Raw genomic sequence first — 15,977 nt, forward strand, 5'->3', positions numbered from 1 at the left:
TCATACAATTATCTGTAAGGTCCCTTCAGTCGAGAATTTTTTTTCAAACACAGATTCAACCACAAAGACCAGGGATGTTTTCCAATGTCTCACAAAGAAGGGCAGCTATTGGTAGATGGGTAAAAAAAAAATACAATTAGACATGACATATTCCTTTGAGCATGGTGAAGTTGTTAGTTACACTTTAGATGGTGTCCCTTCAAAGATACAGACATCCTTCCTAACTCAGTTGCTGGAGAGGAAGGAAACTGCTCAGGGATTTCACCATGAGGCCAATGGTGAGTATAATGTTTGTGATAGGAGAACTGAGGATGGATCAACATTGTATACTCTACATTATTAACCTAAATGACAGAGTGAAAAGAGAACCTGTACAAAATACATATTCTGAAACATGTATCCTGTTTGCAATAAGGCACTAAAGTAAAACAGTAAAAAATGAATACAAAGTGTGATGTTTGAGACAAATCCAATACATTACTGAGTGCCACTCTTCATATTTTCAAGCATGGTGGTGGCTGCATCATGTTATGGGTATGCTTGTCATCGGCAAGGACTATAGTTTTTTGGGGGGGAGGGATAAAAATCAACAGAATACAACTAAGCACAGTCACAGTAGAGGAAAAACTGGTTCAGTCTGCTTTCCACCAGACACTGGGAGACAAATTCACCTTTCAGCAGGACAATAACCCAAAACACAAGGCCAAATCTACACTGGAGTTGCGTACCAAGAAGACATTGACTGTTCCTGACTCACACCCCTTCAGTCAGTTTGAAAATCTATGGCTAGACTTGAAAATGGCTGCCTAGCAATGATCAACAACAAACTTGGCAGAGCTTGAAGAATTTAGAGCTCGTATAGACTTACCCAGAAAGACTCACAGCTGTAATCACTGCCAAAGGTGCTTCTACAAAGTATTAACTCAGGGGTGTGAGTCAATACTTGTGTGTTTTTGTATTTCAATAAATTAGCAAAACATTTGAAAAACATGTTTTCACTTTGTCATTACAGGATAATGTGTGTAGATGTGTTAATCAATTTTGAATTCAGGCTGTAACACAACAAAATGCAGAGGGGTATGAATACTTTCCTAAGGCGCTGTATATATTGTTCAAACAGTGATCTGGAACCAAGATGGAGGAGTTGTGTATATTGTTCAAACAGTGATCTGGAACCAAGATGGAGGAGTTGTGTATATTGTTCAAACAGTGATCTGGAGCCAAGATGGAGGAGTTGTATATATTGTTCAAACAGTGATCTGGAACCAAGATGGAGGAGTTGTGTATATTGTTCAAACAGTGATCTGGAACCAAGATGGAGGAGTTGTGTATATTGTTCAAACAGTGATCTGGAACCAAGATGGAGGAGTTGTGTATATTGTTCAAACAGTGATCTGGAGCCAAGATGGAGGAGTTGTATATATTGTTCAAACAGTGATCTGGAGCCAAGATGGAGGAGTTGTGTATATATTGTTCAAACAGTGTTCTGGAACCAAGATGGAGGAGTTGTGTATATTGTTCAAACAGTGATCTGGAGCCAAGATGGAGGAGTTGTAAATATTGTTCAAACAGTGATCTCTACAACCAAGTCAAAGTCTAACAAGGAAGCCTACTGATGAAATGAGAATGAAGGTACCTTTTGTGTAAAACTTAAATCATTTCACTAAAGTAGGGGTTTTGTTCTTCTGTTTTCTCTCTTCACCACTCTTCTCTTTGTCCCTCTCAGCTAAGCTTATTATTTACAAACAGCAGAATTATCTCTGGGTCGAGTCCCCCTCTTCTCCTTCTCTGCCTTTGTCTTGTGTGTCATGCTATGGGAACCAGGGCCCATTCACTTTAATGGTGCTGAATTGGGAGTCATTGAGGGTGAATCTCCATACTAATAACAGGCCCTTAGGCTCCGACCCAAATGGAACCCAATTCCCTATATAGTGCACTATTTTTGACCAGTGCCCAGTCAAAGGGGATGCACTTCATAGGGAATAGGTTGCCATTTGGGCCACAGCATTACTGCCCAGCTGTAGGACTGACGATGGGCCCTGAGGCTCTGCCACTGTGTGTGAGGCAGGAAGCAATATCCAACGGGCTCTATACAACACAAAGACAACGAGAGAGAGAGAGAACAAGCGCCCTTCTTCTCGTCCCTCTTTCTTTCCCTGTTTATAAGCCTTAAGTACTGTCATGTGTCCAGGGCTAGTGGGTAATGTAGGAGGGGTAGATGTGACATCAGGAGACTAGGCCTCAACTATTACAGCCTGAAGGGGTTTGTGTTGAGTTCCCAAGACAGCACTGTTTTGACTGACAAGAAATGTCTGTGATGGAGTCTCTTCCTGTATCTTTTACCTATTTCACATTTGACTTATTTTTGTCCTCGCCAGCTTTGACTTTGCTGATAGCTGCTTTATTGAAGAAAAATGTACTCGCTGTGACTGAGATGTTGTTGTCCCCCCTCACTATGACTGAGATGTTGTTGTCCCCCCTCACTATGACTGAGATGTGGTTGTCCCTCACTATGACTGAGATGTTGTTGTCCCACCTCACTATGACTGAGATGTTGTTGTCCCCCCTCACTATGACTGAGATGTTGTTGTCCCACCTCACTATGACTGAGATGTTGTCCCCCCTCACTATGACTGAGATGTGGTTGTCCCTCACTATGACTGAGATGTGGTTGTCCCACCTCACTATGACTGAGATGTTGTTGTCCCTCACTATGACTGAGATGTGGTTGTCCCACCTCACTATGACTGAGATGTGGTTGTCCCACCTCGCTATGACTGAGATGTGGTTGTCCCACCTCGCTATGACTGAGATGTGGTTGTCCCTCACTATGACTGAGATGTGGTTGTCCCTCACTATGACTGAGATGTTGTTGTCCCCCCTCACTATGACTGAGATGTGGTTGTCCCTCACTATGACTGAGATGTGGTTGTCCCACCTCACTATGACTGAGATGTGGTTGTCCCTCACTATGACTGAGATGTTGTTGTCCCCCCTCACTATGACTGAGATGTGGTTGTCCCACCTCACTATGACTGAGATGTGGTTGTCCCGCCTCACTATGACTGAGATGTTGTTGTCCCGCCTCACTATGACTGAGATGTGGTTGTCCCACCTCACTATGACTGAGATGTGGTTGTCCCGCCTCACTATGACTGAGATGTTGTTGTCCCACCTCACTATGACTGAGATGTGGTTGTCCCACCTCACTATGACTGAGATGTGGTTGTCCCTCGCTATGACTGAGAGATGTGGTTGTCCCACCTCACTATGACTGAGATGTGGTTGTCCCTCACTATGACTGAGATGTTGTTGTCCCACCTCACTATGACTGAGATGTTGTTGTCCCCCCTCACTATGACTGAGATGTTGTTGTCCCACCTCACTATGACTGAGATGTGGTTGTCCCACCTCACTATGTTTAGGGGAGATAAACTGTAAGTCTCTCTGAATAAGAGTGTCTGCTAAATGACTCATGTAAATGTACATTTGTGATAAATACTGAAATTGGTGAAAAATGTTGAACACGTTTAAATTCTTGAGCTGCCTGGTACAATGGAACCAATTCAACCACTATAATCATGTAGGTTGGTATAGGTGGCATCTCTATACTGACCCAGGTCTGTTCATTATGTAGGTTGGTATAGGTAGCATCTCTATACTGACCCAGGTCTGTTCAGGTTGCATCTCTATACTGACCCAGGTCTGTTCACGTTGCATCTCTATACTGACCCAGGTCTGTTCATTATGTAGGTTGGTTCAGGTTGCATCTCTATACTGACCCAGGTCTAGTCATTATGTAGGTTGGTATAGGTAGCAGATCTATACTGACCAAGGTCTGTTCATTATGTAGGTTGGTATAGGTAGCAGATCTATACTGACCCAGGTCTGTTCATTATGTAGGTTGGTATAGGTAGCAGATCTCTATACTGACCCAGGTCTGTTCATTATGTAGGTTGGTATAGGTAGCAGATCTCTATACTGACCCAGGTCTGTTCATTATGTAGGTTGGTATAGGTAGCAGATCTATACTGACCCAGGTCTGTTCATTATGTAGGTTGGTATAGGTAGCAGATCTATACTGACCCAGGTCTGTTCATTATGTAGGTTGGTATAGGTAGCAGATCTCTACTGACCCAGGTCTGTTCATTATGTAGGTTGGTATAGGTAGCAGATCTATACTGACCCAGGTCTGTTCATTATGTAGGTTGGTATAGGTAGCAGATCTCTACTGACCCAGGTCTGTTCATTATGTAGGTTGGTATAGGTAGAATCTCTACTGTCCCAGGTGTCTGTCTCAGTGGTTCCAGTGTATGGTTGTTCTCTGATGTGGTGATGTTGTTGTTGGTCTCCTACAGGCTGTCCCAGGTGTGATCGTCTGTCTCAGTGGTTCTGGTGTATGGCTGTTCTCTGATGTGGTGATGTTGTTGTTGGTCTCCTGCAGGCAGCAGAAGACGTGGTGTTCATAGGACCGGACACCCACGCCATCCATGCCATGGGCGACAAGATCGAGAGCAAGCTCCTAGCCAAGGCAGCCAATGTCAACGTCATCCCTGGGTTCGACGGGGTCGTCGAGGTGAGCTATACTGTCAACATGGTTGTCCTGGCAACAACTTTCTGCAAGCATATGATCGTCCTGGCAACAAATCAAACTGGATCTACATTTAACAGTACCACTCAGATCTGGTCTTCATTATCCCTCATTCTACACACAGGCATTTGTTTTCCTCCATCTCTATTCTCCTCATCTCTCTCTCCTCTACCCCCTCTCTCCTCTACCCCCTCTCTCCTCTACCCCCTCTCTCCTCATCTCTCTCCCTCCTCTACCCCCTCTCTCCTCTACCCCCTCTCTCCTCATCTCTCTCTCTCCTCTACCCCCTCTCTCCTCTACCCCCTCTTTCCTCAGCCATTTGCCTTTCTCGGTCTCTCTCAATCTTCCCTTCTTTCTCCTCCTGCTCTCCCACTCTCCTCTCCCCCCTCTCCTCCTGCTCTTCCACTCTCCTCTCCCCCTCTCTCTCCTCCTGCTCTTCCACTCTCCTCTCCCCCTCTCTCTCCTCCTGCTCTTCCACTCTCCTCTCCCCCTCTCTCCTCCTGCTCTTCCTCTCTCTCTCTTCTCCTGCTCTTCCACTCTCCTCTCCCCCCTCTCTCCTCTCCTGCTCTTCCCCTCCTCTGTATACAGTGATGGTCCTAATAGAGCTGTGTGGGCCATGTTTAACACTTCTCCTGCTGATGGCTAGTAGATAAATAGATACTGATGGTTGTTGTCACGTAGCTGTCACAGGCCAGGGGGGCAACAACAGCTCTGATGGGGTGATCTCTTCTACCTATGCTGCCCCCAGGGCATGATTGATGGGCTAGACAGACAGACCGGCAGGGAGTCAGACAGTCAGGCAGACAGGCAGGGAGACAGGCAGACAGGCAGGGAGACAGACAGACAGACAGGGAGACAGGGAGACAGACAGACAGACAGACAGACAGACAGGGAGACAGACAGACAGGCAGGGAGACAGACAGACAGGCAGGGAGACAGACAGACAGGCAGGGAGACAGGCAGGGAGACAGGCAGGGAGACAGGCAGGGAGACAGATAGACAGGCAGGGAGACAGACAGGCAGGCAGGCAGGCAGGCAGGCAGGCAGGCAGGCAGGGAGACAGACAGACAGACAGGCAGGGAGACATACAGACAGACAGGCAGGGAGACAGACAGACAGACAGGCAGGCAGGGAGACAGACAGACAGACAGGCAGGGAGACAGACGGGCAGGGAGACAGACAGACAGACAGGCAGGGAGACAGGCAGACAGACAGACAGACAGACAGACAGACAGACAGACAGACAGACAGACAGACAGGGAGACAAGCAGGTAGGGAGACAGACAGGCAGGCAGGCAGGCAGGGAGACAGGCAGGCAGGGAGACACAGACAGGCAGGGAGACACAGAGGAACAAAGGGATGGTTGAGGAGCTGAGGGTGTGCCCTCCCTCTGCTGGTGGTTGGTGGAACTTACAACTCTGTCTCCTGTCTCAGAACGTGGAGGACGCTGTGAAGATTGCAGGAGACATCGGTAAGTGAATCAAAATTCAATTTATTAATTTAAAAAATATTTGCCTGGCCTCCATGCAGAATTTTCATATTGTGTTGTTGATCAGGCTACCCGGGTCATATTGTGTTGTTGATCAGGCTACCCGGGTCATATTGTGTTGTTGATCAGGCTACCCGGGTCATACTGTATTGTTGATCAGGCTACCCGGTCATATTGTGTTGTTGATCAGGCTACCCGGGTCATATTGTGTTGTTGATCAGGCTACCCGGTGATGATCAAGGCCTCAGCAGGAGGAGGGGGGAAAGGCATGAGGATCGCCTGGAACGATGATGAGACCAGGTGAGATTCGTTATTACTGTAATAAATGCAATTCAAATATAATAAAAGCATTTAAATTATACAATCATTTATACGTCTCTACACTGTGTAGTAAGATATTTATAGACTTTATTAAGACATTTAATGAGACTTGAATAAACTGTTTCCATTCTGTCTTTCCCAGGGAAGGTTTTCGTTTGTCCTCACAGGAGGCTGCGTCTAGTTTCGGAGACGACCGTCTGCTGATAGAGAAGTTTGTAGACAACCCCAGACACATTGAGATCCAGGTCCTGGCTGATAAGCATGGTAATGCTCTGTGGCTGAACGAGAGGGAGTGTTCTATCCAGAGGAGGAACCAGAAGGTGGTGGAGGAGGCTCCAAGGTCAGGGGTCAATGTTTTCACCTTTAACTTATTCATTGGTGTAAGTCCCAGGTTGGCTCCCGAGTGGCGCAGCGGTCTAAGACACTGCATCTCAGTGCAAGAGGTGTCACTGCAGTACCTGGTTCAAATCCAGGCTGCATCACATCCGGCCGTGATTGAGAGTCCCATAAGGTGGCGCACAATTGGCCCAGCGTCGTCCGGGTTTGGCCCTTATAGGTGGTCATTGTAAATAAGAATTTGTTCTCAACTGACTTGCCTAGTTAAATCAAGGTTACATTAAATACATGTCTTGGGTTGTAAGTTCTGTGATTTCTGTCCTCCTCTCTGCAGTACGTTCTTGGACCCAGAGACGCGTCGTGCAATGGGGGAGCAAGCGGTACAGCTGGCTAAAGCAGTCCACTACTCCTCTGCCGGGACCGTAGAGTTCTTGGTGGACTCCAACAAGAACTTCTACTTCCTGGAGATGAACACTCGCCTTCAGGTGGGGCGATGGGAAGAAAGCCGTAGTTTAGTCTCTGTGTGTGTTTTTCTGTGACATGACAAGTCCAGACACTTGAACCAAGTGACTTCCTGTAACCAACCCAGTCCTCCCCTCTGAGTGGTTGACCCGACCGCTGACCTTTGCCCCCTTCAGGTGGAGCACCCAATCACAGAGTGCATCACTGGTCTGGACCTGGTGCAGCAGATGATCCGTGTGGCCAAGGGTTTCCCTCTGCTACACAAACAGGAAGACATCCCCATCAACGGCTGGGCTATAGAGAGCAGAGTCTACGCTGAGGTGGGCTTCACTGAACACTTGTTCTGCTCTGTACCGTAGAGTGAAGCCGGTCAACCGTGGCCCTTCTGCTGCCTTGTGAATGTGTCAGTTCTCTCTACGAAGCGCTTTCTGGGTCCCCACTGTCTGCTGGACACTTCCCGTGTGTTATAGAGGTTATGGAGAGTTTAATTAGGCAGTTATAACCCATTATAAATCATATTTCTCCTTCTCCAGGACCCCTACAAGTCCTTTGGCCTGCCCTCCATTGGACGTCTGTCACAGTACCAGGAACCCATCAACCTCCCAAAGGTGAGTCACATGCATGTACACTTTTTGCTTGTGTGCATATGCTCTGAGTTGACCTCTCTGTTATTTCTACTGAAGACGTGTGTTGACCTCTCTGTTATTTCTGCTGAAGACGTGATGTGTGTTGACCTCTCTGTTATTTCTGCTGAAGACGTGATGTGTGTTGACCTCTCTGTTATTTCTGCTGAAGACGTGATGTGTGTTGACCTCTCTGTTATTTCTGCTGAAGACGTGATGTGTGTTGACCTCTCTGTTATTTCTGCTGAAGATGTGTGTTGACCTCTCTGTTATTTCTGCTGATGACGTGATGTGTGTTGACCTCTTTGTTATTTCTGCTGAAGATGTGTGTTGACCTCTGTTATTTCTGCTGAAGACGTGATGTGTGTTGACCTCTGTTATTTCTGCTGAAGACGTGATGTGTGTTGACCTCTCTGTTATTTCTGCTGATGACGTGATGTGTGTTGACCTCTCTGTTATTTCTGCTGATGGTGTGTTGACCTCTCTGTTATTTCTGCTGATGACGTGTGTTGACCTCTCTGTTATTTCTGCTGAAGACGTGTGTTGACCTCTCTGTTATTTCTACTGAAGACGTGTGTTGACCTCTGTTATTTCTGCTGAAGACGTGATGTGTGTTGACCTCTCTGTTATTTCTGCTGAAGACGTGTGTTGACCTCTCTGTTATTTCTGCTGATGACGTGATGTGTGTTGACCTCTTTGTTATTTCTGCTGAAGATGTGTGTTGACCTCTGTTATTTCTGCTGAAGACGTGATGTGTGTTGACCTCTCTGTTATTTCTGCTGATGACGTGATGTGTGTTGACCTCTCTGTTATTTCTGCTGATGATGTGTGTTGACCTCTCTGTTATTTCTGCTGATGATGTGTGTTGACCTCTGTTATTTCTGCTGAAGACGTGGTGTGTGTTGACCTCTCTGTTATTTCTGCTGATGACGTGTGTTGACCTCTGTTATTTCTGCTGAAGATGTGATGTGTGTTGACCTCTCTGTTATTTCTGCTGATGACGTGTGTTGATCTCTCTGTTATTTCTGCTGAAGACGTGGTGTGTGTTGACCTCTCTGTTATTTCTGCTGAAGACGTGTGTTGACCTCTCTGAACCTGACAGGATATTTCCACGGAACACTGCTCCTGTTCTCGTCAGGCCTCAGATGTACAGCATCACAATGCTTGTTGTTATGACTACTAATAATAGTGTCATATTTACATCTTCCTGTCCTCCCCCTGATGTCAAAACTATTTGCCTTTGAAATGGTTGTAATTGTTATTGATATGTAATGTAAACATGAAACAACATGGAAATACATACTACATGTCCTATTTCTATCTTCCTGGAAGACTTGAGTCATACTGACATGTAATACTGACATGTAGTCTTATTGACATGTAGTCATACTGACATGTAGTCATATTGACATGTAGTCATACTGACATGTAGTCTTATTGACATGTAGTCATACTGACATGTAGTCATACTGACATGTAGTCTTATTGACATGTAGTCATACTGACATGTAGTCATACTGACATGTAGTCTTATTGACATGTAGTCTTATTGACATGTAGTCATACTGACATGTAGTCATACTGACATGTAGGTAGTCATACTGACATGTAGTCAGTCATACTGACATGTAGTCATACTGACATGTAGTCATACTGACATGTAGTCATACTGACATGTAGTCATGTCAGTATGACTACATGTCAACATGACTACATGTCAGTATGACTACATGTCAGTATGACTACATGTCAACATGTAGTCATACTGACATGTAGTCATACTGACATGTAGTCATACTGACATGTAGTCATACTGACATGTAGTCATACTGACATGTAGTCATACTGACATGTAGTCTTATTGACATGTAGTCTTATTGACATGTAGTCATACTGACATGTAGTCATACTGACATGTAATCTTATTGACATGTAGTCATACTGACATGTAGTCATACTGACATGTAGTCATATTGACATGTAGTCATACTGACATGTAGTCATATTGACATGTAGTCTTATTGACATGTAGTCATACTGACATGTAGTCATACTGACATGTAGTCATATTGACATGTAGTCTTATTGACATGTAGTCATACTGACATGTAGTCATACTGACATGTAGTCATACTGACATGTAGTCTTACTGACATGTAGTCTTACTGACATGTAGTCATACTGACATGTAGTCATACTGACATGTAGTCATATTGACATGTAGTCTTATTGACATGTAGTCTTATTGACATGTAGTCATACTGACATGTAGTCATATTGACATGTAGTCTTATTGACATGTAGTCATACTGACATGTAGTCATACTGACATGTAGTCATATTGACATGTAGTCTTATTGACATGTAGTCATACTGACATGTAGTCATACTGACATGTAGTCATATTGACATGTAGTCTTATTGACATGTAGTCATACTGACATGTAGTCATACTGACATGTAGTCATACTGACATGTAGTCATATTGACATGTAGTCTTATTGACATGTAGTCATATTGACATGTAGTCTTATTGACATGTAGTCTTATTGACATGTAGTCTTATTGACATGTAGTCTTATTGACATGTAGTCATACTGACATGTAGTCATATTGACATGTAGTCATATTGACATGTAGTCTTATTGACATGTAGTCATACTGACATGTAGTCATACTGACATGTAGTCATATTGACATGTAGTCATACTGACATGTAGTCATACTGACATGTAGTCATACTGACATGTAGTCATACTGACATGTAGTCATATTGACATGTAGTCTTATTGACATGTAGTCATATTGACATGTAGTCTTATTGACATGTAGTCTTATTGACATGTAGTCTTATTGACATGTAGTCATACTGACATGTAGTCTTATTGACATGTAGTCATATTGACATGTAGTCTTATTGACATGTAGTCATACTGACATGTAGTCATACTGACATGTAGTCATATTGACATGTTGTCTCCTCTCTATCAGGTGCGTGTGGACAGTGGCATCCAAGAAGGAAGTGACATCAGTATCTACTATGACCCAATGATCTCCAAGGTCAGCTGCTGTGTTCTCCCTCAAACTGCCCAACACAATCACATTGCCCTTTGCCCAGTATGTTTTACTGATCTATAATGTGAATGTCCCTCTGTGCTCGCCGTAGCTGGTGACCTATGGCGCCACGCGCGCTGAAGCCCTGCAGAGGATGGAGGTGGCTCTCGATAACTATGTCATCAGAGGTAAGGCACTCACACTCACTCACTCACTCACTCACTCACTCACTCACTCACTCACTCTGTGTTGGGTGTTAGAGCTTTCTGGAAGCATCTTCAGTACCTCAAGACTCTGACATTTTCTGTATAGCTACACACATGTAGAGGGTCTGATCTCTACCGGTCTCTGTCTGTGTGACTGTCCAGGGGTCTGATCTCTACCGGTCTCTGTCTGTTGTTCCTGTCTGTGTGACTGTCCAGGGGTCTGATCTCTACCGGTCTCTGTCTGTGTGACTGTCCAGGGGTCTGATCTCTACCTGTCTCTGTCTGTTGTTCCTGTGTGTGTGACTGTCTAGGGGTCTGATCTCTGTCTGTTGTTCCTGTCTGTGTGACTGTCCAGGGTTCTGATCTCTGTCTGTTGTTCCTGTCTGTGTGACTGTCCAGGGGTCTGATCTCTGTCTGTTGTTCCTGTCTGTGTGACTGTCCAGGGGTCTGATCTCTGTCTGTTGTTCCTGTCTGTGTGACTGTCCAGGGGTCTGATCTCTGTCTGTTGTTCCTGTCTGTGTGACTGTCCAGGGGTCTGATCTCTGTCTGTTGTTCCTGTCTGTGTGACTGTCCAGGGGTCTGATCTCTGTCTGTTGTTCCTGTCTGTGTGACTGTCCAGGGGTCTGATCTCTGTCTGTTGTTCCTGTGTGTGTGACTGTCCAGGGGTCTGATCTCTGTCTGTTGTTCCTGTGTGTGTGACTGTCCAGGTGTGACCCACAACATCCCCCTGCTCAGAGAGATCATCACCCACCCTCGCTTCATCTCTGGTGACATCACCACTAACTTCCTGCCAGAGGAATACCCAGAGGGGTTCAAAGGTCACCAGCTGACCTCCGAGGGTCGCAGGGAGCTCGTCGCCACCGCAGCCGCTCTCTACGTCTCCGCACAGCTCCGCTCCCAGAGGTTCCTGGGTAATCTCAGGTAAATTAAACCAATTCAAATAACTGTGGGAACTTCTTGTAAGAATTGGTGCTGGAACAGCACATAGATAAAGCACCATCTTGGTCAGGTTGATACTATAAAAGATGTTCTAAAAGATTTAACCTGGTTAAATCAAACGGAGAGGAGGTAAAAACACCAAGAGGTTCTAGTTGACATCAGAAAGAGCTAGAGCTCTCATTGTTCCTCATGTGTTAATTATTGTGCTGTTTCACTGTGTCTGAATGTCCATTGTCTGTTTTTACAGAGGTTATTATTGTGTTGTGTGTTTAAACCAGTGTTTTACATGTTCCATTGTTTGTAGCACCGGCTCAGTCCTGCAATATGTCACCAGTTAACAGAGCTGTATCCTAGCGTGGTGTAGCAGTCTGCTGGTCAAACTGTTAGACTTGATTCTCTCTGTCAGCCCTGCCATCTGTCTAAACATCTGGCCACATTTTCTTCTTTCTTTTTCGGATCGTTTCCTTTCGTTGTTCATGAAGCGCCGGGGGTCGGTCTTTGTAGTTGCAGTCAGTGGTAGAGGCCCCATCCCTCCCTCCCTCCCTCCCTCCCTCCCTCCCTCCCTCCCTCCCTCCCTCCCTCCCTCCCTCCCTCCCTCTCACTCCTCCTCTCTCCTCCCTCTCACTCCTCCTCTCTCCTCCCTCTCACTCCTCCTCTCTCCCACTCCTCCTCTCTCCCTCTCCCACTCCTCCTCTCTCCCTCTCCCACTCCTCCTCTCTCCCTCTCCCACTCCTCCTCTCTCCCTCTCCCACTCCTCCTCTCTCCCTCACCCCTCCTGTCTCCTCCTCCCTCACCCCTCCTGTCTCCTCCTCCCTCACCCCTCCTGTCTCCTCCTCCCTCACCCCTCCTGTCTCCTCCTCCCTCACCCCTCCTGTCTCCTCACTCCTCCCCCATCCTCTCTCCTCCCTCACCCCCCCTTCCTCTCTCCTCCCTCAAAAAAAATCAAATCAAATCAAATCAAAATCAAATCAAATTTTATTTGTCACATACACATGGTTAGCAGATGTTAATGCGAGTGTAGCGAAATGCTTGTGCTTCTAGTTCCGACAATGCAGTAATAACAAGTAATCTAACTAACAATTCCAAAACTACTGTCTTGTACACAGTGTAAGGGGATAAAGAATATGTACATAAGGATATATGAATGAGTGATGGTACAGAGCAGCATAGGCAAGATACAGTAGATGGTATCGGGTACAGTATGTACAAATGAGATGAGTATGTAAACAAAGTGGCATAGTATAGTATAAAGTGGCTAGTGATACATGTATTACATAAGGATACCGTCGATGATATAGAGTACAGTATATACGTATGCATATGAGATGAATAATGTAGGGTAAGTAACATTTATATAAGGTAGCATTGTTTAAAGTGGCTAGTGATATATTTACATCATTTCCCATCAATTCCCATTATTAAAGTGGCTGGAGTTGAGTCAGTGTCAGTGTGTTGGCAGCAGCCACTCAGTGTTAGTGGTGGCTGTTTAACAGTCTGATGGCCTTGAGATAGAAGCTGTTTTTCAGTCTCTCGGTCCCAGCTTTGATGCACCTGTACTGACCTCGCCTTCTGGATGATAGCGGGGTGAACAGGCAGTGGCTCGGGTGGTTGATGTCCTTGATGATCTTTATGGCCTTCCTGTGACATCGGGTGGTGTAGGTGTCCTGGAGGGCAGGTAGTTTGCCCCCGGTGATGCGTTGTGCAGACCTCACTACCCTCTGGAGAGCCTTACGGTTGAGGGCGGTGCAGTTGCCATACCAGGCGGTGATACAGCCCGCCAGGATGCTCTCGATTGTGCATCTGTAGAAGTTTGTGAGTGCTTTTGGTGACAAGCCGAATTTCTTCAGCCTCCTGAGGTTGAAGAGGCGCTGCTGCGCCTTCTTCACGATGCTGTCTGTGTGAGTGGACCAATTCAGTTTGTCTGTGATGTGTATGCCGAGGAACTTAAAACTTGCTACCCTCTCCACTACTGTTCCATCGATGTGGATAGGGGGGTGTTCCCTCTGCTGTTTCCTGAAGTCCACAATCATCTCCTTAGTTTTGTTGACGTTGAGTGTGAGGTTGTTTTCCTGACACCACACTCCGAGGGCCCTCACCTCCTCCCTGTAGGCCGTCTCATCGTTGTTGGTAATCAAGCCTACCACTGTTGTGTCGTCCGCAAACTTGATGATTGAGTTGGAGGCGTGCGTGGCCACGCAGTCGTGGGTGAACAGGGAGTACAGGAGAGGGCTCAGAACGCAACCTTGTGGGGCCCCAGTGTTGAGGATCAGCGGGGAGGAGATGTTGTTGCCTACCCTCACCACCTGGGGGCGGCCCGTCAGGAAGTCCAGTACCCAGTTGCACAGGGCGGGGTCGAGACCCAGGGTCTCGAGCTTGATGACGAGCTTGGAGGGTACTATGGTGTTGAATGCCGAGCTGTAGTCGATGAACAGCATTCTCACATAGGTATTCCTCTTGTCCAGATGGGTTAGGGCAGTGTGCAGTGTGGTTGAGATTGCATCGTCTGTGGACCTATTTGGGCGGTAAGCAAATTGGAGTGGGTCTAGGGTGTCAGGTAGGGTGGAGGTGATATGGTCCTTGACTAGTCTCTCAAAGCACTTCATGATGACGGATGTGAGTGCTACGGGGCGGTAGTCATTTAGCTCAGTTACCTTAGCTTTCTTGGGAACAGGAACAATGGTGGCCCTCTTGAAGCATGTGGGAACAGCAGACTGGTATAGGGATTGATTGAATATGTCCGTAAACACACCGGCCAGCTGGTCTGCGCATGCTCTGAGGGCGCGGCTGGGGATGCCATCTGGGCCTGCAGCCTTGCGAGGGTTAACACGTTTAAATGTCTTACTCACCTCGGCTGCAGTGAAGGAGAGACCGCATGTTTTCGTTGCAGGCCGTGTCAGTGGCACTGTATTGTCCTCAAAGCGGGCAAAAAAGTTATTTAGTCTGCCTGGGAGCAAGACATCCTGGTCCGTGACTGGGCTGGGTTTCTTCCTGTAGTCCGTGATTGACTGTAGACCCTGCCACATGCCTCTTGTGTCTGAGCCGTTGAATTGAGATTCTACTTTGTCTCTGTACTGGCGCTTAGCTTGTTTGATAGCCTTGCGGAGGGAATAGCTGCACTGTTTGTATTCGGTCATGTTACCAGACACCTTGCCCTGATTAAAAGCAGTGGTTCGCGCTTTCAGTTTCACACGAATGCTGCCATCAATCCACGGTTTCTGGTTAGGGAATGTTTTAATCGTTGCTATGGGAACGACATCTTCAACGCACGTTCTAATGAACTCGCACACCGAATCAGCGTATTCGTCAATGTTGTTATCTGACGCAATACGAAACATCTCCCAGTCCACGTGATGGAAGCAGTCTTGGAGTGTGGAGTCAGCTTGGTCGGACCAGCGTTGGACAGACCTCAGCGTGGGAGCCTCTTGTTTTAGTTTCTGTCTGTAGGCAGGGATCAACAAAATGGAGTCGTGGTCAGCTTTTCCGAAAGGGGGGCGGGGCAGGGCCTTATATGCGTCGCGGAAGTTAGAGTAACAATGGTCCAAGGTCTTTCCTCCCCTGGTTGCGCAATCGATATGCTGATAAAATTTGGGGAGTCTTGTTTTCAGATTAGCCTTGTTAAAATCCCCAGCTACAATGAATGCAGCCTCCGGATAAATTGTTTCCAGTTTGCAGAGAGTTAAATAAAGTTCGTTCAGAGCCATCGATGTGTCTGCTTGGGGGGGGATATATACGGCTGTGATTATAATCGAAGAGAATTCTCTTGGTAGATAATGCGGTCTACATTTGATTGTGAGGAATTCTAAATCAGGTGAACAGAAGGATTTGAGTTCCTGTATGTTTCTTTCATCGCACCATGTCACGTTAGTCATAAGGCATACGCCCCCGCCCCTCTTTTTACCAGAAAGATGTTTTTTCCTGTCTGCGCGATGCGTGGAGAAACCTTTTGGCTGCACCGC

General features: G+C 46.3%; 1 protein-coding gene across 1 annotated transcript in view; it reads left to right on the forward strand.

The window, feature by feature from the left end:
* The window catches only part of LOC139402519 (propionyl-CoA carboxylase alpha chain, mitochondrial-like), a 50,661-nt gene that overhangs the window by 16,766 nt on the left and 17,918 nt on the right, over positions 1–15,977 (forward strand). Inside the window, exons 7-16 of the mRNA XM_071146511.1 lie at positions 4,445–4,576; positions 6,026–6,062; positions 6,302–6,380; positions 6,544–6,741; positions 7,072–7,222; positions 7,376–7,519; positions 7,733–7,807; positions 10,814–10,882; positions 10,989–11,064; positions 11,790–12,003. Of these exons, the coding sequence (XP_071002612.1) occupies positions 4,445–4,576; positions 6,026–6,062; positions 6,302–6,380; positions 6,544–6,741; positions 7,072–7,222; positions 7,376–7,519; positions 7,733–7,807; positions 10,814–10,882; positions 10,989–11,064; positions 11,790–12,003 (1,175 nt within the window). The remainder of the gene's footprint in view (positions 1–4,444; positions 4,577–6,025; positions 6,063–6,301; positions 6,381–6,543; positions 6,742–7,071; positions 7,223–7,375; positions 7,520–7,732; positions 7,808–10,813; positions 10,883–10,988; positions 11,065–11,789; positions 12,004–15,977) is intronic.

Source organism: Oncorhynchus clarkii, unplaced genomic scaffold (genome assembly GCF_045791955.1).
Source record: "Oncorhynchus clarkii lewisi isolate Uvic-CL-2024 unplaced genomic scaffold, UVic_Ocla_1.0 unplaced_contig_8910_pilon_pilon, whole genome shotgun sequence".
Lineage (NCBI taxonomy): Eukaryota > Metazoa > Chordata > Actinopteri > Salmoniformes > Salmonidae > Oncorhynchus > Oncorhynchus clarkii.